The 24197-nt window shown below is 44.0% G+C and overlaps 1 protein-coding gene across 2 annotated transcripts in view; it reads right to left on the minus strand.

Moving 5' to 3' along the window:
* The window catches only part of GNAO1 (G protein subunit alpha o1), a 138845-nt gene extending 114654 nt beyond the window's left edge, over nt 1-24191 (minus strand). Inside the window, exons 1-2 of one of the 2 annotated variants that reach the window (XM_015639867.3) lie at nt 23649-24188; nt 23518-23560 (exon numbers count right to left, since the gene is read on the minus strand). In XM_015639867.3, the coding sequence (XP_015495353.1) occupies nt 23518-23560; nt 23649-23766 (161 nt within the window). In that variant the 5' untranslated portion in view covers nt 23767-24188. Of the gene's footprint in view, nt 1-23517; nt 23561-23648 lie in introns of both variants that reach the window. The other variant, XM_015639868.2, reaches the window with a different exon arrangement.
* Nucleotides 24192-24197: the final 6 nt, after the last annotated feature.

Below are 24197 nucleotides of genomic sequence, written 5' to 3' on the forward strand. Positions count from 1 at the left end.
ATTTTTAAGTTTTTTGGGTCCACTGTCAACTTCTATGCTGCTATGGAGGATGAGACTTTAAAAAAAACAAACCCATGCCCTAGAATTGAGGTTTCCCAAATTCGTGTGCCTCCAGGGGCTTCTAAGGAAAATTCAGGAGGTATCATAAGGCTTGCAAGAAGAACAGGAGTGGAAAGAGACTTTTGAGCATAGTCAACACTGAAATTATGAGAGTAGAAGCACAGAAGTTTAACATTGGCATTTTTTTTTTTTAAGAAACAAATCACCAGGTTCAAATTGATTACTATTCACAATTATTTACTGTGCTAGAAGTTCAGTTATGTCACTGATTGCTCCAAAATTTTGGCTGTCAAACTGAAATTAGTAATTCTTTATGTTTTAAAGATGATCAACCCTATTTCTTCTTACTTTCAAATAATATTTACTTAGATTATGCTTTAAAGAGGGACATGGATTTTTTTGTTACTCAAAATCCAGCAGGTAACCAGCTAGAAGGCTCTTGGGCCAGCACAGTGTCACAGCACTTTGCAGCATGGATGCTCAGTGAATTAGATTCGTTTCCACCAAGATTCAAAGGAAGCCAATAATATTTCCTGGGAACATAAGTGGCCATGACAAACAGTCCTTCCAACTCAGAGAAGCACCAACCTGTTCTTCCAAATGCTACCGGGATCACCGGCTTTTCACTGCTTCTTTGTTTAAAAGAGAGCGGGTGTGACACGCATCCTACTCCCTCCTCCATAGGCTCAGCTTTGTAATCAGCTCTGCTTTTCTGTGGGGCAAAAGGGCCACTTGTGGAGAGTTACAAAACCCCTTTCCCAGAGGCACTGAGTGAGAAGACATGAGCATGTACCTTGTGCTTGCTGAAAAGTGACATGTTTTGGAGGAAGGAGGGGATGGGAGACCGTCTGGGTTTGACCTCTGGCTTGGCCAACACACTGCCAGATGCATAAGGCAGTCCCTCAACCTCTTCCCACCCCAGTTTCTCCACCTGTAAAATGGAGCAATGATACCAATCTCACCTGTAAAGTGCTTTGAGATTCACTATGAAAAATGCTCTGGATGGGTGTTATAGTCATTTATAGTCATTTATCCATCTAGTATTGCCAGTCCTGTTGGCTTAAATGAGCTCATACACATGAGTAAAAAGCATGCATAGGCAAAATGCTTTGCATATTAAAGGAAATAGTTTTATAATATTAAGCATAAAATAATATTAAATATTAATTTATATAATATTTATATAACATTAGGCCATATTTAGGGCTAACAGCTGGTTGCAGAACAGAAAAACTGATTAGCACAAGCAAATATTAATTAAAATTACAGTCTGTATTCACACACAGGTTTTCCTTCCCATTCTGTTCCTCTGCTTTTTGATTAGAAAATAATCATCACATTACACAGTATTTTCCTCATTAAAGTACAAAGATCCCTTGCTTCTTTGGCCAATTAGTGCCCGTGTACAATCATCAGGAATACAAATCAAAGCACGTTCCAGCTCTGACCTAATAAGCCATCTACGCAAAATCCAAGCTTTGCATTTTTCTGTCACTACAGCAATTCTATTTTCTTTACTCCAAAGCAATCAGCACTGAACAGAACTCTTCCTTTCTCAGGAAACTACAGACCGAAATTGCATGGGCTGGGGGCTGCCAGTCACCTCCACCTTTGCTGGTGGCTTTGTTTTATCAACATACCCCAAGAATCCTTCCACACTGTGCTTAAGTGCGGGGCTGGCAGGGTGGGTGGATCCCAGGACACAAGGAGAAAGAGGAAGCTTCGGGAGACTGGAAGAAATCTGCATTTTCCTCAGGGCACATCCTGCAAATAGGGCCCTTTGTTCCTGGCGGCTGGTACCCACTTCTCACCACAAACAGATCCCTTCCTGGCCTCTCCTTTTTTTCTCCTCTCAGAAAAAGGCCATTTTCAAAGTTTGTACTTCTACATCCACCCCCGCCCCAAATCTGTGTAAGTTATTCTCACTTAAAGCAATTTTGCTTTCCCACTGAGTACCAAAGTGTTGTGAGTTACACTGTGCCGTGCTGCTTACGCCCACCCAACAGCCATTTTCTGACCAATTTCCTTCTGACATGTATCTTTACCATCTTCAGCTTCACTTATGAATTTGGCCTAAACTGGAGAATAATATACTGAAACTCTGCTAAAAGCCGTACATAATTGATCCCTACCAGAAGGAAATATGAGCTTTTCTGTTGTTTTTCAGGGAGACGGAGGGGGAGGTGCTAAGAAGGGGGCTGTGCGCCTGGAGATTCTGCTCCTGTTTTCTACTTCCCCAGCTATCTTACAGAAGGCAATTAGCAGTGTCTGTTCATCAGTGTGATTCTATTTATTGAAACTTGTTAATAAGCCCAGAATTAGTTTTCCTTGTCAAAAAAATGCTTCAGTGAAGAATGAATTCAGAGTGCCTTTAGGATGTCTACTTGCCTAGGAATAATTAGGTTTAATATTTGTCCAGTGGTTTAGGAAACCTCGGTGATATGTCTCCTGAAGTGTTTCTCAGTCTGCTCTTTCTCCATGCATCACCTGCTACCTGGCCACCCCATGTACTCCTGCATGATCCTCCTGCATGATCCTCCTGCATGATCCTCCTGCATGATCCTCCTGCTCCTCTTTCATTAATGTTTCAGTTTCTTGGCCAATTTTAGTGAATCTGGTGGAGACCTTAAAGCAACTGAGCTCCTAGATGAATTATACAAGGCGTGGTGGAGGAGAGAAACCCTCCCTGTTCCATCTCTTGGGGACATCCCTGAGGAACCAAACTGGTGCTCACTTTTGAGACAGAACTCACTGAAGCTGGAACTCACCATTTTGAATGCCCAAGGTATGATTTGATTGAGAGGTTTAAAAGAAGCAGGGACAATCAGTGAGAGCACACCTCTCTGCAGCAGCACCATCTCTGTGAGCTGGATGTAGAGCTCCTAGTGTGATGGGATCTTGCTCAGGTTACAGCTTGCTTGTGCTCTGGCAAATCACTGTAATAGAGCTGTCCTGATCCCTTACTAACTTCCACTGGGTGGTTCTCCATGGAGGAGAGCCTTCCTCCATCACTGTGAACTTCCCTAATCTAATTACTACTAATCGGAAGTGTGAAGAAAAGCATTTTCTCTGGGTCTCAGGTGCACAGAGTCGGAGCAGCCAACTTGTGGAGTATGGACATCTGTTTGTTTAAGTGAACAGGGAAAACGAAGCACACTGCAAATCCTGCAGCATGTCAAAGCAACTGGAAGCTCCATGAAATGTTGGGATTGGGTCTGGAAGCTGTGTAATCCCTTTGAATTTTCTAGAAAAGGCTATGGGAAATTTTGTGATGGCAAAGGGGTGGAACTGGCCTATTTCTGCTGTGATTTACCTCACTGTAGAATGTGTGGCACCTGCAGCTACAGACTGACCCAATATGTTTATTTACTGAAACCATCAAACCATCTCTTGCCACGTGCTCCGATCTTCCAGCCCAAATTAGCGGTGGCTCCACTGCTCCAAGTAGAACAAATGTCAGTGTCGTGTTTCACTTGGTCTCCTGCTGCTGCTTTATTTTATTTTGGGTCCTGCTGCCTGTCAGGGAAGAAGCACAATCCTTATTTTGTAAGGTTCAAGTGAGCAATCTCACTTTGAAGCTGAACAGGCCATTGCCAAAGGGTTAATGGCCGTTTTTATCAGTATCCTGGAAAATTGAATCTTTCTTCCAATGACAGATCCTAAGGGCTTTTTCTGGCCTGCGTAAGCCAGCACGTATCAATTGCTGCCCTTCAGTTGGCTTGGCAGTACGGACACTGAGGGTGTGATGTCCCCTGTGTGACCAGAGCTGGCACACCACAGCACCCTCTAAGCTAATCCACCATTCTCAGGCACTGCAAAGGCAAATCATTCCACTGCTAGAAACCTTGGCCTCTAAAAAGCAAACCCATCAAAAGCATGTACTGCTTGCTTTACATTAATGGGATGCATTCCAGGCATATTTTCTCTGCTGATCAATGCTTTAAAAAATACATCCTTGGCTAGGTGTGCAGAAACACATCATCAGCAAAACAAGCGTGCGATAGAACAAGTCTATCTGATGCAGAGAAAATTTCATTAGCCCAACACAATCTCAGAATAGTTAAACAGAGCAAAACAACTTGTATTTGTGCTCAAATCCTGATGATGTTTATTTACTAGGACAAATATAGCTGAGGGTAGCAACTTATCAACGCTTGCTTTATTTCGAGAGCAAATTGCTACCATGGAACCAGACACTTGATGTTTCCCTGCTATCGCCCAACAAAGAAAGCTCGCTTTACTGACTCGGCTAATGACCAGCAAAGTCGCCTCACGTGGATTATAAAAGTAAAAAGGACAAAAGCTCCAGGATGAAAAATAACAATTTCCCTTGCTTGCTTTTGTGGTCAAACAGTAGGGAATTCGCAGCAGAAAACTCTGCTTTGAAATAGAAAAATAATAGTAACAGTGAAAATAAATGACAAGGTCTTGGTTCTATTGAGCTTTAGTGAGCCTGAAAACCCACAAGTTTTGCTGCTGGAGAGTGTATGAGGATTCATTCAAAAGTCAATAATCAGCAGAAAGGGATTAGTGCCTTCCAATAACTGTTCTAACTACAAAGACAGTAAAAGGCTCAAGCAACATGCATTATCTTATCCCTTTATACAGGCTCATGGCCCTGAGCTTCACATGTACCATGTTTACTATTATGGCAACAAAGTAAATTTGATCAGAGCAAAACCAACAAATAATCAAACAGCACCATTGGATAAAATCTGCTTTGGTACTTCATGAATTTGCTGAGTTGCTGCACCTCAAGCCAGCTTTCCTGGGATGTGGAATATGCTCTTGCATGGCCTGATGGCATCTGCAGGTGTGCAGCAGACTCCTGCATGCAGGACTGTGCATGTCTACCCTTTGGGACAGACTTCCCTTCCCATTTTTGGAGTGGTCAAAGTCCAGAACCCCCACACCTCAGCTAGGTGGGAGCAGACCAGGACACTATCAGTTTGTTCTGTGCAGGCATTGAAAAAACAGGTGTGATAAGAGCTGTTCCCCACATTTTGCAGCACCCACAAAGAGATTTACTTAAAAGATTCAGAATGTAGGAAATCAACCGGAAATGGAAAGTTCAATATCAGATGAAATTTGTTTGGCTATCTCTGACACAAAATATTTATCTACTAGGTTCCCAGAGACGCCAAGCTCTGAATCAGTTATCTTAGCACAAATCTACAGTTTTAAGTTATCTCATTTTGGGTTTGAAGTCACACTTCCATCTTGGGCAGCAAATGAAATTTTACTGCTGTTCCTTATGGCCACTGTCCCTTCAGCTTTACTGTTGACATGTTTCTAGGATAAAAAAGATAATTAAAAGTGATCTGCATGCTTATGCATTCTTCTCTTCATGCTAAAATTTATTCCTAGCTGAAGACCTCAGAACACTTGGTGAACTGGTTGGTGGTACCTGGCCCTCTGAGTCTACCTTAGCAGCCACCCTAACAAGATAGCAACCTGAATTTAATCTTGATCATAAACAAGGGATGTGCCAGACCCTACACTAAAGTGTGATGCAGGCTTGCAGGGCACATTTAGTCCTGAGGGCTGATCTGCAAACCTGTTGCACCTGGAGCCTTGCAGCAAGGATATGAGGCAGCATGGGGAACGCCAGGTGGCTGCATGTAGAGGGCCACTGGTTGGCTCTTGGAACCAGATGTCTGTTTATCTGGCAGAAATAAAGCTGTTCTTCCCTTATGGGCTTGTGTCTTGGAGGAACTGCCCTACAAGCCACTGGTCCTGAGCAGAGTCTGAGACTTATGTCTCTTTATTCACTCCTTGGTTTATATTTCCAAGACTTTTCTCGACAGGATCAAGCCCCTGGAGGGTTGAAGGATCAAGCCTCTGGCTTCCTGTGGGCCAGGTTGGGATGATTGCTTGATGAATGTGTCACACAAAGCTAGGTTAATGCTCCTGTGATACTGAAAAAAACTCCTGGTTTCCACACCTACACTGCTGCTGGTTCAGTGTTTAATGTCAAAACCAAATGCCTGGTTTTCTTGACTTTTAAGTGAATTCAGTGTAGACTGGTCACTGTTCCAAAGGATTCCAGTAGTTTGTCCTTTGTTCATATGGCATCTGTCAGAGGGGGGAACACACCATATGTGTGCAGTGTCTAGGCTCTAGGAAGACATGAGGATACTACACCAGCTGGCTTCCACTTAATGCAAACACGTCACAAGGGTTGTTACAAATTGTGTGATGCAGAGGTCAAACTGCTTTGGTGTCAACCAGAAGCAACAGCCCTTTTGTAAGGGTGTAGTGCAGTCTTGAAAACCAGCAAGCAGTGCCTAACAATGCAGTAGGGTCATTCATGGTCTGCAAACAGACTGGAGGAACCTCTTGAACTGAGGCAGCCCACGACAGGACAAAAGGTATCTCTAGATAAGAAGCCGTGAATCTCAGGGAAGGGGCCTTGTGAAGATCTGTAAGCTTGAAAAATTTGAATCCCTCTGTCCCTATCCCTGTGTTTTTGTGTTAGAAAAGGCAGAGGGGTTGGGAAAGACAGGGAGAGTCTAGATCCACCTTAAACACCACCAAAGAGACTAAAAGAAAAGCCCAACAAAGGCGCTTGCTGAAAAACCAACTATATCAACAAATCCAGCTCCTGCAGCTTGGTGACTACACTGCCCAGTGACTCCTGTTCATAAAGGGCTGATTCTCCTCCCTTTCAGAAAACAATGTGTTCCACACACTGAAATAAATAACAGCCCCTCACCAAGGCCCCGGCAGTGTCAGGGGGTGTCAGGCTCTGCTCAGCGGATAACAAAGGCATCAGCATGGAGCCAATCTCCTCCTGCCATCTCGGGCTGCCCTTGCTGCACTGAATGAAATTTTTCTCCTAATGGAAATGAAGAAAACCTCCAGTGCAGATAATCCTCTGTTATAATGGCCATACATTTGGGAGAGGGACCAAGCAGTGTAAAGAACAAGCCAAATCTCTTTTACTTAAAGCCTGGCCTGAATGTGATAATGTAATGACTTTGATTGGGATGTTTCAAATGCCATTCATTGGGATTGACTTAGCACATAGATGGTATCAGCCAAAATAATTAAGAACTAGGAATTGAACAGATAGGATCAGCTGACTCCTCCTTCCCAACAAAGCTGGTTTCCTTTAACGAATACTGGAGAGGACTACTTGGTTTAAACACTGCTTAGTCCAACTCAGCCAGCACCCTTTCACTTCCATTGCCCTTTGCTTTCTGTAGATGGATCAATAACTTTCATCTTAAACACACACTCAAGTCCCAGGGACCCTCTTTGCAAAGGCAGTTTTCCTGGTTATTTTGTACCTAACCTGCATCTGGCCACTGCTGATCACACTTTGCACTCAGAACCTGATCAGAATCCCACTGAAGTCCTTGGGAAGATTCACGTTCATTTAATGGGATTCCGGATCCATGAGTTTCTTTTAGCAATGTAGTTTTCCAAAAGCGTGGTAGCTTTGGCTGTTGTTTAGATTCCTAGTATCTGTCATAGCTAACTCTTACTTCTGTTTTACAGAAATAAAATGCAGCTCAAACTCTGATACTACATGGAAGCTTAAAATGGCTTTCAATTACTATTAGCGGGCTTTTAAATGGGATTGTGGTGACAACCTGAAAGAAGCGAAATACTTAGGGGAGAAATTAAGCTATTGGAATGACTGGTTATATTGAACATGTTCCTCACACAGCTGGCAAAGAGCAAAATAAAGCTGAAATAAATTGATGACGACCACATTCTGGAGGAATGACAGTTTATCTTAAAAGAGGAAAGAACATTCAGCTTCTCTGCTAAAACAGCTTATGACACTAAGCATTTGGACACCTCTCCCACAAACCAGGAAACCAGTAGCAACCAGAACAACCACAGTGGATCACTTCTATATCCCTCACCAGCATAAGTGAGGGCAGAAGGAAAAATGAGTGCAAAATCAACCATTCTGAATTTAATATGTCCAATTAGCATCATTCTGATGCCTACAAAGGATGGAAGTCAACAGCGGATTACATTCATTGTCCACTTCAAGTCTTCCAGTTTTCAAAATAAACTGAGACCTTTAAAAAAACAAACAAAGAACAAAAAAAAAAACAACCAAAAAACAAAACAAACCAACCAAACAAAAAAACAAACAGAAAAATTCATACATTGGAGAAGCTTTGGAATGGTTACAAGGCCAGGATCTATTGTTCTGGTTGAATTTTTTACAAGCCCATGGCATATCATAGAGGAATATCTGTATTTTAATGTTTTCATCTTTCTGGTCATCTAGTTCAGCTCCTTCCAGAGAGGTAATTTATTTTCTTCACTGTTGCCTTCATTCACTAGGTTTAGAGATGAAATCAAGACACATCAGCAGCCTTGAGCAGGGTGTCAATGATACTTTGAATTTTCCTTCTCTTCTGTTTAATTGAATTTTCATTTGTATCTCCTCAGTTGTTTCCCCTCCAAGGCCTTTCCCCCCTTTCTCCCCCCTATTCTCCACTCATCCATATACATCATACAAGCATTTCTGGCAAGCACCAGCTGCAGATACAACGAGTTCTTGGGCATCTTCTACTTTTAGAAAAGCACCAAGAGCCCAAATAACACCGTGCTTGTTCTGTGAAGCTTGAAGTCTGCTCTTCAGAAAGACCAGTCTCTTTATTAACTCCACTGCCCTCCTGAAGACAAGTAAGACATGGAGGGCTGCAGAGCTATGCAGTTGTCACTGCTGCAGACAAAAAGCTGTGTCTGGGTTTACAGTTGCTTTTGCTGGGTCAGCATAGCCAAACAGGACTTTGCAGTAGCATTAAAGAGAGTTATTTTGAGATTTCTCCTCCACATTCCTCAAAAATTGCCCTGAGCTCCTGGCAGGCCAGCACTCCAAATGCAGTCTAGCCACAACCTCTCCACTTCCAATTTGTTTGCCATCAGCATAATCTTTCTTTCAGCTTTGAGCCTGCTTTATTAGACACAAATTCACTAAGAGGGACCTAAGATGTAACCTGTGAAATCTCCCCCCTTGTACTGGTATCGCTTTCTCCAACCACTTCCTTTCATTGTGGGGACTGAACAATTCCTGTCTGTGGTTGAAGATGGTCTCTCTTGCACTGGAAATCTTCAGTGCAAGAGAAAACACACCTTCAGTACAGGAAAACACACCAACTCCTCCATCCAAACTTTGGTACAAAGGCTAGAGAAAATACAGTTCCTCACAGAGATTCACCAGTCATACTTACTACTCCAGCTGAAAGTGATAAAATCTCTTCTGTGCAGAGAAGTAATTAGGAGAAGCAAGAGAAAATTTCAGATAAAATTAGCAGGCCATTGAAGAAAGATCTTTAATGCAAAAACTATCTGCAGTTGAGTGATATACAATTTATATAACAATTTAAATTCTCATGTCTTTAAGTCATTTACAAGTAAACAAGCCATGCAGAACACTGAGGAATATGTAATCTAATAGAATTCTGCATTAGGACAGAGACGGACAAAATGACCTTTCCATGATCTACTCCATCACTCACTAGTATAATTTCTGCTTCTAGTTCTTTATTCTGAAGCTGTTTACCATTTTGCCTATGACAAGGGCAACATCCATCAATGAGTTCTTAAATGTGGAATTCCTGGCTCATTATCAGAGGAAACAGATTCTCATTTGAATATTCACCTTTCTTGCTCTTGTACACGGTGCTTGATCCATCACTGAAAAGTTGATGTTGTCTTTGGCACTGATGCTCTGTCAATCTGACATAACCTGAGAGATATTCAGGGTATGTTTTGCTACTTAGTGAAAAACTACAGCACTTCAGTCATTAATAATTAAGTGTGAGTTTGTAATTGGATATAAGATCTGCCTCTGTACCTATGTAGGTTGGCATTTATTTTTACACTCATCACACTGCTGTTGGATATATACTGCAGGAACTTCGGTCAAATGATTCAGGGTCTCTCAACTTATGGTAAGGACCACTATTCGTAATAATATGTATTAAGGACGTCTTCTATGAAAATAAATCAGAGATTAAAGAAAGCTTGCTTGTAACTGAAGTTGAATTGAAACAGTTTCTCTCCTTTTCCCCTGTGTTTTGATGTTGGCTATAGAAGGATGTATTTTAAAAGTGAAAATCACATTGTATCATTATGTGTTTTAGCTTGTAGAGTTTTCAGTCCCGCTTCTTCAGCCTCCTTTAGGAAGTTAGTCTTTGAGTCTTACTATGAAAAGAGATGCAATTCTGTATCTCCCTTTAAAAGGCAGTAGTGACCTAATCAAACCACCTTGAGCACACTAGGGTAACCACATCAATGACAGGCTTTTAATGCAGGCTTCCAAATTTGCTCCCAATAACGTGGAATTTGAAAATGTTGTTCAGCACTCCTGTGATCAGGATTCTGTAGCATTTTGGCACCTCAAGAGGGAAAGTTACCTTATAAATGACAAAGACTGTGTCTAAGGCTGAGGGAAAATAGAAGAGAGAAGTCTCCAAAGCCCAGGACGACTAAAGCTTGTTACAAAACCAGAGTGATCATTCTAGTGTGAAGCAAACCTGAGCTTTGCATTAAAAATGTAAGTGTGATTGAAATAGCAAAACCAGATTAAATGGATTTGACCTCTGGAAGCATGAAAGATGGTCTAAATACAGTGAAACAGCAACAAATGGCTGCACTTTCCTTTTCACTGTGTTACACATCACAGGAAATTTATTTAAAACAACACAGAAATTTCAAGCTACTGAAAGATTTGCATTTTTTTTACAAGAACTCAAAGAGAAAATAAGGCTGGTTTGGGAAAAAACACCCATCCTTTAAACACCTAAAGGTAGAGAAGAACTTAGAAACTACTTTTCAATCTTGAATGTGACTGATTTACCCTCAAAAATTAAGCCCTAGCACACAGAACTAGCTAGGAGTGACTGAATCCTTCAATACAAGCCCACATTTCAACCTTCAGTACATTGCTGCCTTAAGGGAGCATTTGACAGACTTTTCTTTCTGAAATTTTAGGATTTTTTTTTGAGTTTTGTTACCTTATTTCAGTGTCACAGTCTGGTTCACTGCACTGCCATACATCACCATACAAGAGTCATCATACCACCACAGCTGGTAAGGACAGAACCACCAACAGAACGAGATGTTAGTCAAACTCCAGCTTAGGATATCAGAGGGCTGTCAGTAAAATGTTGTATGGAATAAATCCAAGAAGACAACACTCAGAAGCAAACCAAAGTGGTGTGAAGGGGAATTAGGAATGATAATGAAACAGTCTAACCCAGCTAAGCCTAACTTTTTATGCACTTGCAGGGAAAATTCTGCTAGTGCTGTACGATGCTGTCCCTCTGGTTTCCAATTAGAGAGATAGATTTTTAGTCAACACTGATATTAGGAACATTGAGTAAGGAATCTAATTTGGATTTTCTTATCATTGAATAACTTGGGGTAGAGGTCCCTGTCCAGAGCAGAGCTACCATCTCATGTAGGTCAGATTGCACAGGTCCTTGTCCTGTTGAGTTTTGAAATTCTTCAGGCATGATAACTCTCCCTTTTCCTGGGTCCAGTTCCACTTTTGCATCAACCTCCCCATGAAAATTTTTTTCCTGTACATATTTCATCCTAATTTCCATGAAATGCTTCTATGCCTCTCATCCTTTCACTGTGTATCTCTAAGAAGAGTCTGGCTTCACCTTACCTCTTGCCCTCTTTGGGTGGTGGAAAGAAGCACCAAGGTCTTCCCAGCTTTCTCCATCTCCCTCAGCCCCCCTTTATTTGACATATGCACCAGCCCCAAATACCTTGGAGGGCCCATTTTATCAGTGATCCACCCCTTGATTTAGGAGATCCAAAACTGAACACGACATTTCAGATTCTGCTTTGTGAGCACCAAGTCGGGGGGGGAACAGGAAGGTTTAGTTCCAGATGATTTCACATAACCTCATTTCTTGAAGTCATTAAATACATATAAAATGCTACAATTAAATCTGCTTTTCCTAAACCCAGTGGTTTTTCCTTCTCCTTATACAAGTAACATGGCAAAGAACTGTAACTGAAATAAATTTGAAAGCTGGTACCTGAGAGCTCCTCTGGCAAAAAAGAAATGTGGCATGCCAAAGCCCACAACACAAGAATAACTTTTTTCCCTATCTTTTATTTTCCAAAAGATATAAGAAACAGAATAATATTTGGACAATGGCTGGATACACAGAGTGACACTAAAACTGGGTGGCAATCAGCACAATTATGATGTGGTCTTCAGCAAGGCTCAGGTGTTAATCCAGCTCTGTTCAAACCTGTCGATGTTGATGTGCGCAGTATTAGAAAACTCCGTTGTTCTGGGGTTTGGGGTCTGAGCAGGAATGAAATGTGAGCTACCTCCTAAACTTAACCACATACAGATTAGTTGCAGCTCTAATTTGGAAGCCCTGTAAGTCCAGTGGCCTCACTGCAGCAGTGCTGAGCTGTACAGCTGACACACAGCTGCAGGGCTGCTGAAAACCGAGAGTGGAGAGTTAAGCACCGAGTGAGTCTTCAGGAGGATCCAGACAATCATTCTGCTGAATGAGGAGGATTCTCCCAGAGAACAGACTGAGCAGGATGTGTCTGAGAGCTTCAGACAGCCTGTGCACTGCACCAGTGTGTGCCCAAGTTAGTGAGGGAGCCACTGAAAATGTTATGATCTTGGGTATTTTAAAAATCTCAATGCATTTATCCAGTTACTTTAGAATTTAAATACACTACTTTGGTTGGGTTTGTATCATTGTTCTGGAAATTTTCTAAGAATTTTTTTTCAAATATTTTTTTACTGTAAACTCCAAAAACCTATTTTAAAGACCATGAAGCACTAGTGAATAAAATCAGAATTTAAATTTAGTCCTGTGTACTGTATATCTGTTTATGCTAGAAGGTCTCACCTATATGTTTGATCACAGATGGGAAAATTAGTACTATTTGATCTCACTGATCAGAACTAAAAGTACTTCTGTAATAATTCAATTTTCATGCTCTGTCACGTAGGAAAAACTTTATGATTTATTCAGCAAAATATGAATTTAAAGAGATTTATTACAAGTATTGGCAAAAGAAGTAGTAGATAAATGAAAACTTAGAAAAATAAAGGCTAAATTCTGAATTATTTACTGAACCATATTAAAATTACTAATCACTAATTTTTTACCCTTTATGGGCTCTCTGATTGTTTCCTTCCTCTTCACATGTTTGTTGTTGAATGCTTTTAATAATTAGCTATGCTGAAAGACACTGAACAGACATCAGTATCACCACAGAAGATACCAAGATTTTGATTTGCTATCAGTACCTGGGTTCCCCAGTGCCAGCAGTGGCTTTCCTTTTTCCTGCACATCCCACCTCACTGCAGAGGTGAGATCTGGATGGTTCCAGCAACATGCTTCCAGGAGAATTCTTATCAAACACAAAGCTGTTGCCAAGATGAAGGTATTGGGGACTCTTCCTCTTTTAATGTGACCCTGATGCCATCAGTCAGTACTGGAGAAATGCCAACCCTGGAGCTGGGATTTGGCACCGCGCTCTCCTGTTCCTCCTTACCAGTGTTTCACAAGGGCTCAGGGCACACAGAGAGATGCAGATAACAAACCATGACCATCAGCTCATGTATCTACCATTTAAACATCTTAAATGCACACATTGAGCAGCATCAGGTTTCCTGCTGAAGAACTGGCTGGACAGAAACCAACAGCAACAAGTTGATACAGCACCATGGCTTTTTTCCTGAGCTGTAAAAGCAGGAGGATATAAATTTATCGTACCACTAAACTGAGGAAAACAAGGGCATGCTTCTAGGAGCTTTCTGCTTTATTAAGTAAACATCTTCTCATTCATGTGGAAAATTTTTTTCCAATTTGGCTAAATAATTAATCACCCAAGAGTGACTGGTGATTAATGAACACTATGATGACTTTCTGAGGTGTATGTTCATCAAGACAATTTTCTTTCATCCCAGTGATTTGTGCTGGTGTTACTGACAAAATGTGATGATAAAGGCTCTGCCGTGTCTGTGGTGGAGTTGCAGGTATTTCAGTGACAAAAATCTGTCCATTTTAGAACTTACAGGAGGTGAGATAAGGTCCCCACCTAACCTTGGGAAGGAGCATCTATCACTTGGGCATCAGTGCACCCACCTAGCAATGAGTGACTAATTTCTTATTCTCCCAAGGGCCCTGTAGTAAGAGCTCTCTTTGGCCAGTGGAAAGAGCTGGTTTATTTGCAACAATCTAAACCACCCTGTAACCACCCCTGCTGTAACACCCTTTCACACTGCTTATAGATGTAAAGAGGCTGTGAGTAAATAAAAACAGATTCCCAAAATATACTGAACCAAATACTCAGTTCTGCACTACTGAAGAAGCCAAGCTGATTGTGCTACATTTAAAACTCATTATGAGGATGGTATTTCCCTCCTGTGGATGAAGCTGAGCAGAAACCTTCATGCTGTGGAGGAGCACGTGCCCTGCCATGCCAACCATTTAGAAGCACAGGAGAGGATGACAAATTCATGTAGCCTTAGCTATTGCAATCTGAATATAGGGCATGTAGATTGACATTGTGGTGCTTTGGAAGTAATTTCCCAGATTAAAAGATAAATAGATCTCACCATGAATTTTGGAGAGACCCAGAGCTGGTCTGCGCCAGTTCCACACAAATTCCTCCAGAAATATATACATAGGATTATTTCATTGAGAGACATCAAAATGAGATATTCTCCCTCTGCTGTAAAGGCAGGAGCTGGATTACAGCAAGGTCCAGCTGTAATAAATAAGGAGCACTGGCAGCACAGGTGTACTGGCAGTGAGGAAACATCTCTATATCACTGTGAGATACTGCACACCTCAGTTCTAGAAATCCACCTATAAAACTTCTCATTTGTTACCTAGGTAATTCTGCTTAACATCCATTTTGTGCACAGTTTTTCCTATATGCTTTTTTTAATGCTTTAAAACTGGATCTACCAACTCCAATCAGCTCTAAGAGGGTGAGGATAAACCACCAAATTCTGCTAGGAGGTAGTATACATTTTTATCATTTAAGTGCTATTTTCCTCAATAGAGGCCCATTCTCATCTCATTCCCTTCTGTAATGATTTCCAGCTGATGCAGAAATATTCAGACTGTTATGGTGTGTACAAGTTGCTGTTGATTATGCTCTTGTAGAAAAAGAGCATTTAATACAAGTCTGACGTTGCTGGAATCTCAAAGCATGTTGACTCACTGTTCTGCCTTTCAGACTGTTTTAAGCACTTGGGGGGTTATGTTTCAGAGGAAGGACATGCACAGAGATGAAATTTCCATTGCCAGCCTCCCTGCCAAGGTGTAAGACTGGGGTCATGAATTCTCTCAAGAGGATATTTTCTCTTGGACAAATGAAAGGCTGCTTCAGTCAACTGCAGGCATCCCTCCTGGCGTCCCAATGGAAACATAGATCTCCCCATTCCAATCCTAAGTAGCCTGACATATGCCAAAGAGAAGAAAATCCCTTTCCCGGTTTTCAAACCCTGTATTTCCTACCAGCACTGGATTCTGCTTCTGCTGAAACCTGCTCCCAGTTTTCCTGGAACATCTCAATCCTAAACAGTCAGTCAAGAGCTTTGGGCTTTGTCAGAGATCACACCTCAAAGCACTTAGTAGGATCAGCATCTCCCAACCTTTTCCCATAAGCAACTCCTGCAACATGAACAAGCAGAATTTCTGCTGAAAGACTGCACAAGTTATCCTGTAACAGATAGAATGGATGATAAATTGTCTTTGGCTCCTGAGGACACAACACTCCACAGATGGGCCTGATGGGGAGAGGAGGGTTATTAACAGCCATGACCCAAACTCTGTATTGCAGGAGGGCATGTGTTACCCATCCCTCTTGTCTCTCCCTCAAGCTAGTGTATTCCTTTGTTTTAAGCTTACAGATTTTATACTCAGATAAAAGGTTTGATGATGAACTGAAATAATTTTTGGTGACCGAGCAAAGCAGGACATGTCTGAGAATAAAGAAAAACAAAGTAAATTCAGCTCTCCCTTCTGAGGGCACTCCTCAGTTCTTTCACAATTAACATGAAAGTTGGGGAGAGTAAGCATTTTTATTGGTAAGTTAAGAAATGCCTCCATCTTTTATTCTAATATCGCATTAAGTACACAATGATTGAGTTTTGGATTAAACTTTTTTTTTCTCCTTTTTTCTCAGCACTAGAAAACCATCAGTTCCTTTGCTTTGTGTTACTCAGTAACATTTTGCCTTTTGCCTTTTCTGATTTTAGGCAGATTCCTAAGAGTATCTTATAATCAGGACTGTAATCCTCCAACCTCCCTTACATCTGTCATTTTCCTGAATGGTCTTAAAAATAAAATGAGAATGATTCAACTAACAGTTTAGGGAGATTTTTACATTAGGCAGAGCATTTTTTCAGCATTAGAAAAAATGTGGCAGAAATCATTAGTATTGAATAAAATAAAAAAAAATTAAGGCAAGAAAAATGGCTGTAGGTTTAATGTGCCAATGCCTTCCAAATCTTTTTGTTTCCTGGTTTTGTGATTAAAACTTAGCAACATCCAGGATCCCACCAAGTGTCATGCAAACATATGAAATTCATCGCATCTCATAAAACCTACAGATTGAACAGATATCAGCTTCGGTATAGGAAGAACTTGGCCCAAAGTCCAGTGAGCTCAAAGAGAGGATCTGGGTCAGTAGCATCCAAATTGATTTGAATACAGTGAGGTTGCTGGTTTCAATATTGCCAATGCTAAAAGGTATCAGGCTTCATAAGTTACCAAGCAATTGAGATGTATTTGGTTTCCTCACCTTCATTTGGGATGTTTTTTTATTTTGCTCCCAATTATTTAGTCCACAGACTAGAATAAGGTAATTTATTTTTTATCTTTTCTCTGTAGTGAGGAGAGCTGGAAGTTTTCTTCCAGAAACAAAATACACATCTAAGCAAAGACCACCTGAAACCAGAGCTGATCCAATCATTGTGTAAGTCCAGGCTCCATAGAAGTAATTTCAGACCCACAAATATCAGGAGATTTGCAATAGCACCAGGAAGACTGACTAGACTCTTAAACACCCTATCCACTTGAATTTGAGGTTTTGGCAATTCTCACCTGCTGAAGCTCTTTAAGCCAACATAATAAATAAAGGACCAAATACTATATTTCACACCCAGTTGCACTCGAGGTATAACCACGGATTACAGAGTATAGAGGATGGGTCTGTCTGTGCACTGTGTACAGCTGCTGCCTTGTCAGAAAAGATTTTTGCCTTCTTCACTATCTGAGCAGGAGTTTGCAAAATTGAGCTCTTGGACCCTGTCCTTGCATCATGCTTTCTGGCTGCATATCCACCAGCTTCAGCACTCAGTTGTGATTTTGTATCCCGCAGGTCCAAGAGAAACCAAGGGAGCTTGATACTTACAGAGGCAGGCTGTAACTCTGAAAGGGGACTGATGAAAACTAGGCAATTAGGAGTGTGTGAGACATTCCTGACTGCCTAGCTCTTACTCTCCAGCAACCTGCTCCTGCCTTGGCCATCACTGAAACACTTCTTCATTTCACTCTTTCTCTTGACCACATCAAACAGAAGAGCCAAACAGTGCCTTGACCTCCGTTATTTGTCTTTTTTTCATTTTTCACCCATTTTGATTATCTTCCCTGTAATCCCCAGGTAAGCACTCTGGAGAACTCACATCAGGTATGAAGTTGTATGCCAGACAAATGGGAAAGGACAGACTGAAGAGGAAAACCACAACCTTCTTTCTTTTGTTGTCTAATTCATTTGTCAATCTAATGTCTCTTACAGCTTCTGGGTTAGCCGAACCATAAAACAAAACAGATCCTTGGTTACATTTGTGCAGCAGATTTGTCTCTTTCTTCTGAGCTCATTAAAACAACTGCTTTCATCTCATTAGATTGCTAAAACAGTTCCAACAGGACTAGATGTGTCATGTCAGAATATGACAGGCAAATTTCTTTTAAGGTTTTAAAAATGGGTTGGAAGAGAAGAAGCTATGCAATTCACTGTTGTCACTGAAAGATATTTTTACTTTTATGAGTCCCTAAAACAAGAAACAAATTACGAACTGTCAAGGAAAAAGAAAAAACACAAACCCAAAACGTATTCCATCTTGCCTCCTAATATTGTTACTGCTTTTCTCTGAAATCTCTCAGTCTAATAACAAGAACTTTAAATATACAAGAAGGAACTATGGTTGTTAATGTTTTGTCACAATTAAAAATCCAAGAGAAGGGAAATAAATACCAAAAACATGATTACCTTTGCAAGTACAAGCCAAAATGAACAGCCTCACTTTTCAATGTTCCCAGGTCTTATTCTTCTTGCCTGGTTCAGGGGCAATCTCCCTGTTCTGTGTCACTGCAGAGTGTGGAACATGACACCCACAGCATCCAGGGATGCAAGAAAGCATCTGTGAAGGTGGGGAAAAAAGTTGCAGCGAGGGGAGAGCCCCCCTCATACAGCAGCCTCCACTGGGATAATCTCTGACACCCTAGCAGGAGACCCTGACTTGCTCAGGGTAGATAATGCACTGCTCAGCTGCCATCCCAACAGCACAGAGCTGCCCCAGCAGGTTCCAGTGCCAAAACAGCCCCACCAGGGCCGCCTTCCTGCTGGGATCTGTGCACCACGTGCACGGGGCCAAATCCACACTCAGGGCAAAGTGCACCAGGGCAGTTCTTGGGAGAATGACCCAACTTCACGGGGAAGGCTGCAGCTCTTTCCCCTGCTTATTAAAACCCAGTTCAAATGCTGCTCAGGTGCAGCCTGTCACTGCCCTACTTTGGGCTTTAGATCACAGATTTCCTGGAAAATAGCAGGAGACAAGTAAGGATGGGGATGGCTCGGCCTGACCTGGTGCTCTAGTGAGGTTCGTGTCTCTGGGTTGCCAGCTCACACCACACTCAAACTTCCCAGGTGGAAGCAGAGCTGAGTGGGGCTCTGCACCCAGTGCCACAGGGCAGAAGAACTGTGCTAGGGAGTGGGACAGACCATGAAGATGAAGTTTGCAGCCCTGTCCCTGGGAAGATGCTGCAGAGGCGAAGCAACTCTGCACTGTTAGCCCCTGTGGGGTGAAGTATTCCTGGGGGAAGGGGCTGCAAGTGTGAAATCACTACGGATTTCAGACACAGACATGCAGCAAAGAGCACTCAAGTGGGTGTTCACAACACATTTCATTTCAAAGGCATTTGGCATCAAATTGCTGTAAAACCAGTGGGTGGGGACTGCTTCTCACTGAAGAAGTTCATTAGATTATAAGTAATTTGGTTACAGAGAGAGCAAGTAGAACCTGGGGCTGTTTTGAGGGGCTTTTTGAAAAAGGTCAGAACAATATATCAGCCGGCTGTTGGGACTGATGGCTGTTGGGTAGAAGATAGTAGATATTTCAAGATGAGCACTGTATACTAGTGTATTTTTCTCCTGATTGTATATTTCCATCCTTCTCATATTTAACATAAAAACATTTTGTGAAAACTGGCACAGCAGAGAAGCCTATCAACTGAGTTACTACCAGCACTTCTGGTGAAGTAGCACACAGCTGCTCTGGAGAACATGCAGGGCTGGAAGCTCCGGCATCTTGTGAAAAGGAGCTGCACCCAGCTCTCTGCACCCAGCTCAGCAGGGGACAGAAGCTGTTGCTTCTGCAAAAGCAAAATCCAAAATCATATCCCAAGCCCCAAGATTTTTCCTGTGGGCATTCCTATGGAATGCCAAACCTATCGCTAACACCTCGTTTGGGAAGGTGAAATATTGCCCTGGCTCACCATCCAGAATGGTGGCTGCTGAGCAGGGGGCAGGACCTTGTTTTTGAAGCCATGCCAGCTAACTCAGCCTCTCTGTGTAAGCACGATTAAACACTGAATTCCCTGGAAGCCTTGTGCTGATGGCAGCGGATGGTGTCCCCACCCAAGCAGTCCAACCCTGCTCACCACTGGACCGTTGCATGGATTTAAATGTCCTGCTAAGCAGTGAGGGATGGAGATACGCTCGGTGTCCTGCTCCACTGGGGCTTTTGATGAACAAGCACATTCACCAGAGTTTTAAGTCCCCACAAAAATATCCTAGAATAAATCAGTCTCAATTATAGAAAAGATTGTAAGTTCCAAATTCTGCATGTGCTTGACATTTATTTGAATATATAAGATCTAAAAAATGTTAACACCCATTGCACTCCTACATCATGAATTTACTGTTAGGCTGGTGTGAATGGAAGATGAATTTCTCTTGTCTGGTAACTCATCTTCTAGTGTGGATTTTAAAGGAAAGCCCCAGCTTTGCTTGGTTACAGTTGGTTTTTAGATTAAGCTGAGTGAAACAGAATCTGGTCACAGCCTGATTCTGAATGCTGTGGCACACTCTGGAGTCTCATTGGCTTGCATGGCACAACCATGCCTTTCAGGACTGTTCCTCTGACTAGCTTGGCTCTGACCATTCATTTTGAATCATGGGTAAAAGTATTGGGACTGCAGGACTGGTTGTGAAAAAATACAGCAAAATTAATCAACCAAGGTAAAGTAGTCAAAGTGCAAGGCTTAAGGGTGTGAAAACAACCATGGGTGCTAACAAAAGTGTCATTCCTAGCCTGTGCTGCCACTGTTTGAGATGTACATTCCAGACTCCAGTTCCACCTCTCTGTCATCCACCAGTACCTTTTTTGCTCAATAATCCCCACTCACCAGCTAAAAGGTATTTCCATATATTTCACTAAAAAATCCTGAATTAAATTTACAAATACTTATCTCCATCCTGGCTACACTCTCAAATTACTGTAATTTATACTTCTCCTGCTACCTATCATTTCAAGGATTAACTGGGCAGTGTGTAACCTTTTCTAGTCCTATGTAACAATGTCTGCTCTCTGTTCCTTTGTCTTAGCATTCTGCAATCTGTCTATAGATTCCTGTGCTTGTTTTCAAGGCAATATCCAAGTGTGAAGCTGCTTTAGCCATTCATGAGAATGAGATTTATTATCTAGAAGCACACCAATAATACCGTATTAAAAAAAAAAGCAGTCTCTTTCATCAAAATCTAATGAACATGCGATTTAATCTTTATTAAGAATTCATTAGGTTCTCAGCAAGCCTGTCTAATGGAGCTTGACCAGGTGAAATGCTAATGCCTACATTATATTTAAATTAATTTTCAGCAATGTTAGTTTCCCCGCGTTGTTCTCTGCACATCGCTCTCCCTGGTGCCCGCGGCTGTGCGGCTCTCTCCAGATGCTGCTGCCGTGCTCATAGCAACACCGCTGTCCCCACCCCAGCCTCCGCACACTTCACTGGAGTTTCCACACTCACGGATGCCTCCCAATTTCCAACACTACAAGTCTATCCACCATAGCAGTTTCCTTGACGTTGTCATATCAGGTACAAAGCTGCAAGTCTAGCATGCCTTGCTATGAGTCCTTCTAATGAAATGTGTGTGTACATATACACACACACACACACACACACACATATATATATAAAATAGGTATATTTCAGTCCTCAATATACCCATCTAGTCCAGCAAACAGGTTATTATGTTGATGTGATTTGCTTCAAAAAACAAGAGCTCTGCTCTTTGGAAAACAAGAGTGATTGTAAGCTTATTGTGTAGCCAGTGTGGTCACTGCCTTCCCCCCTGCCTATGGGCTCTACGTGTGCACTCCACTGGTGTAGTTCCTACAGCCTCTCCCTTCAACCAAAACCCATCGCCCGCCATTCCAGCATGCTTCTGCAGAAGCAATTCCTAGAGATTAAATAATTTATTGGTGCTCATCTGCAGCGACATGTCTCCTGATCCACCTTTTGCACACAAACAAGAGCAAACCAAACCCACCCCACCCCAGACTCAAATCAAACTGTGGGGGTGAAATGGGGGAAAGCCCCCTTTCAAACAGTGAACAGGGATAATCAGAGCCTTTACAGAAGCATGGTGTACAAATGTCAGTGGGGAAAGCCACGGACACCACTGTCTCCTGACAGTGAGACCTCCCAGCCCCGCAACGCCTTGGGAAAAGCACTGCCTCAGGCAGGGATGATGGTTTCATTGAACCCCCGAGGGGTGGGCGCAGCGGCCACGGAGTTGATACAGAAATATCCGGGTCACCCGCCAAGCCACCCTGCCTGGCAGGGAGCTGGGCTGAAGGCCCAGATCTGCCCCCGTGGTGCACGCACATGCACACGCACATTCACACACACACACTCACATAAACACACACTCACACACACGCACACTCACACTCCCACACTCACACACACACACTCTCGCACCACACCCGGGGCGGCTACGGGAGCTCAGGGCAGCAGCCTGCGAGGGGCGCGGGCCCCTTTGGTTATTCCAGAGCCCCTGAGGATTCTCCCTGGCCCCTCCGGAGGCAGCCGAGCGTGGCGCGGCCGCTGCCGGGAGGAGCCGCGCGGTGCCGGAGGGGCCCCGCTGCCGCAGGTTCGAGCCCCCGCCGGGCGCTGTCCAGCGCGAACCGCCTGAACGCCGCGCCGGGACCCGCCCGTCGGCCCGCGCAGCTCCGGATCCCCGCGCCGGGACCCGCACGCCGCTCCCCGCGTCCCATTCACACCCATCTTTAAGGCTCTTCCCCTCGCTGAGCAATCCCGGTCCCGGGGGGGCCCCTCCCAGCCACGGATCCCTCTGCAAGCACCAGCATCGCAAAGCGGCAACTGCTCCCAGCTGAAATCCAGACCCTGAACCAGCGCCCAGGCTCGTTCCGTGATGGCGCCCGCCTCCATCCAGCCCGTCATGTTTGTAGCGGTGGGAGGACGGGGTATTTCATTGTATTTTAATTAAAAAACATAAAAAATGGGTGGGGGCAGAATAGTCGCACCACGGGTATACCTCCACCCCTATTAGCCTTCCCTGCACCTGCTTTCCTACGGGGTGCATTTACACGAGCCACGGGGATGCTTGGAAGAGACCTTTGAAAAGAGGGGCTTTTCACTGCTGTTTATTACACGGTTTCATCTAATTAAACACAGGAAGAGGGTGTGGAAAGCCCCAGCGAGGAGCAGCGCCGAGTACCATAGGGAGACGCGGATCCCAGAGCAGCAGAGGTTTGAATGAGATGAGTGGCCAAGCTCGTCGTTCATTAATTAAAAGGAGAAGGTACAAGCTCAATAAAAGGGGCTTTCAGTGATAGGGAGCCTTGGTTTAAATCCGCAGAGCCGGCAGATAACACCTCGACATTAAGCTTAACTGACAGCGGTTCGCTTCACGGGGACATCTGCGCGGAGGGGGAAGGTGGGTTGCCGGCCTCCCGTCACCGCCGCCGGGGGCGAGGCCGCGGGGCGACGCTTCAGCACCAGCGGGCCCTGGACAGCGCCGGGAGCGGCGGCGGCCCCGCCGCGCTGTGCCTGCGCGGTCCCCTCAGGTAAACATGGCGCCCGCGGCCCTCGCTCACCTCCGCGAGCCCCCGCCCCGCTCTCCCGCTCCGCACCGCCGCTCACTCGCTCCCCCCGCGGGACTTACTTCATTTGCTTCACGATGGTGCTTTTTCCCGACTCTCCGGCTCCTGTTGGAAGAGAGATGAGGTGGGATAAGCGCGGGGGAAAAGGAGGAGGAGGAGGGGGGCGATGGGGGGGCGACCGGCGGGTTCTCACCGAGCAGGAGGAGTTTCACATCTTTGGCCGCGCTGATCCCGTCCTCCTTCAGGTTCTTCTCGATGGCCTTGCTCCGCTCCAGGGCGGCTCTTTCCTCAGCACTCAGGGTACATCCCATGGCGGCGATGAAAATTTAAAAAAAAAAAATTAAAAAAAAAAAAAAAAAAAGGGGGGGAGGGGGGATGCAGCCCCCGCCGCCTCGGCTGGCTCCCGCGGGCAGAGAGGAGGAGGCGGCCGGGGGGCAATAAAAGAATTAAAGCAAATGGCCGTGAGGCTCCGGGTAGCGCAGCGCCTCCGCGGCGGGGCTCCCGGCTCCCTCCTGCCCCTCTCTCCCCGCGCCCGAGCGCTCAGTGCATCCAGCGGGGCTGCAGCGGGCACGGCGAGCTCTTCCCGGCCGGGAGGCGGAGGCGGAGGCGGGGGAGGAGGTGGAGGAGAAGGAGGAGGAAGCGGGTTGGCGGCGGGGGAGAGTCCGTCCCTCTCCCGTGCTCCCGGCTGTCGCTGTCCCCTCCTCGGCGGGCGGCGGCGGAGCCGAATGGAGGCGCGGGAGCG

The sequence above is a fragment of the Parus major genome, chromosome 11 (genome assembly GCF_001522545.3).
Source record: "Parus major isolate Abel chromosome 11, Parus_major1.1, whole genome shotgun sequence".
Classification (NCBI taxonomy): domain Eukaryota; kingdom Metazoa; phylum Chordata; class Aves; order Passeriformes; family Paridae; genus Parus; species Parus major.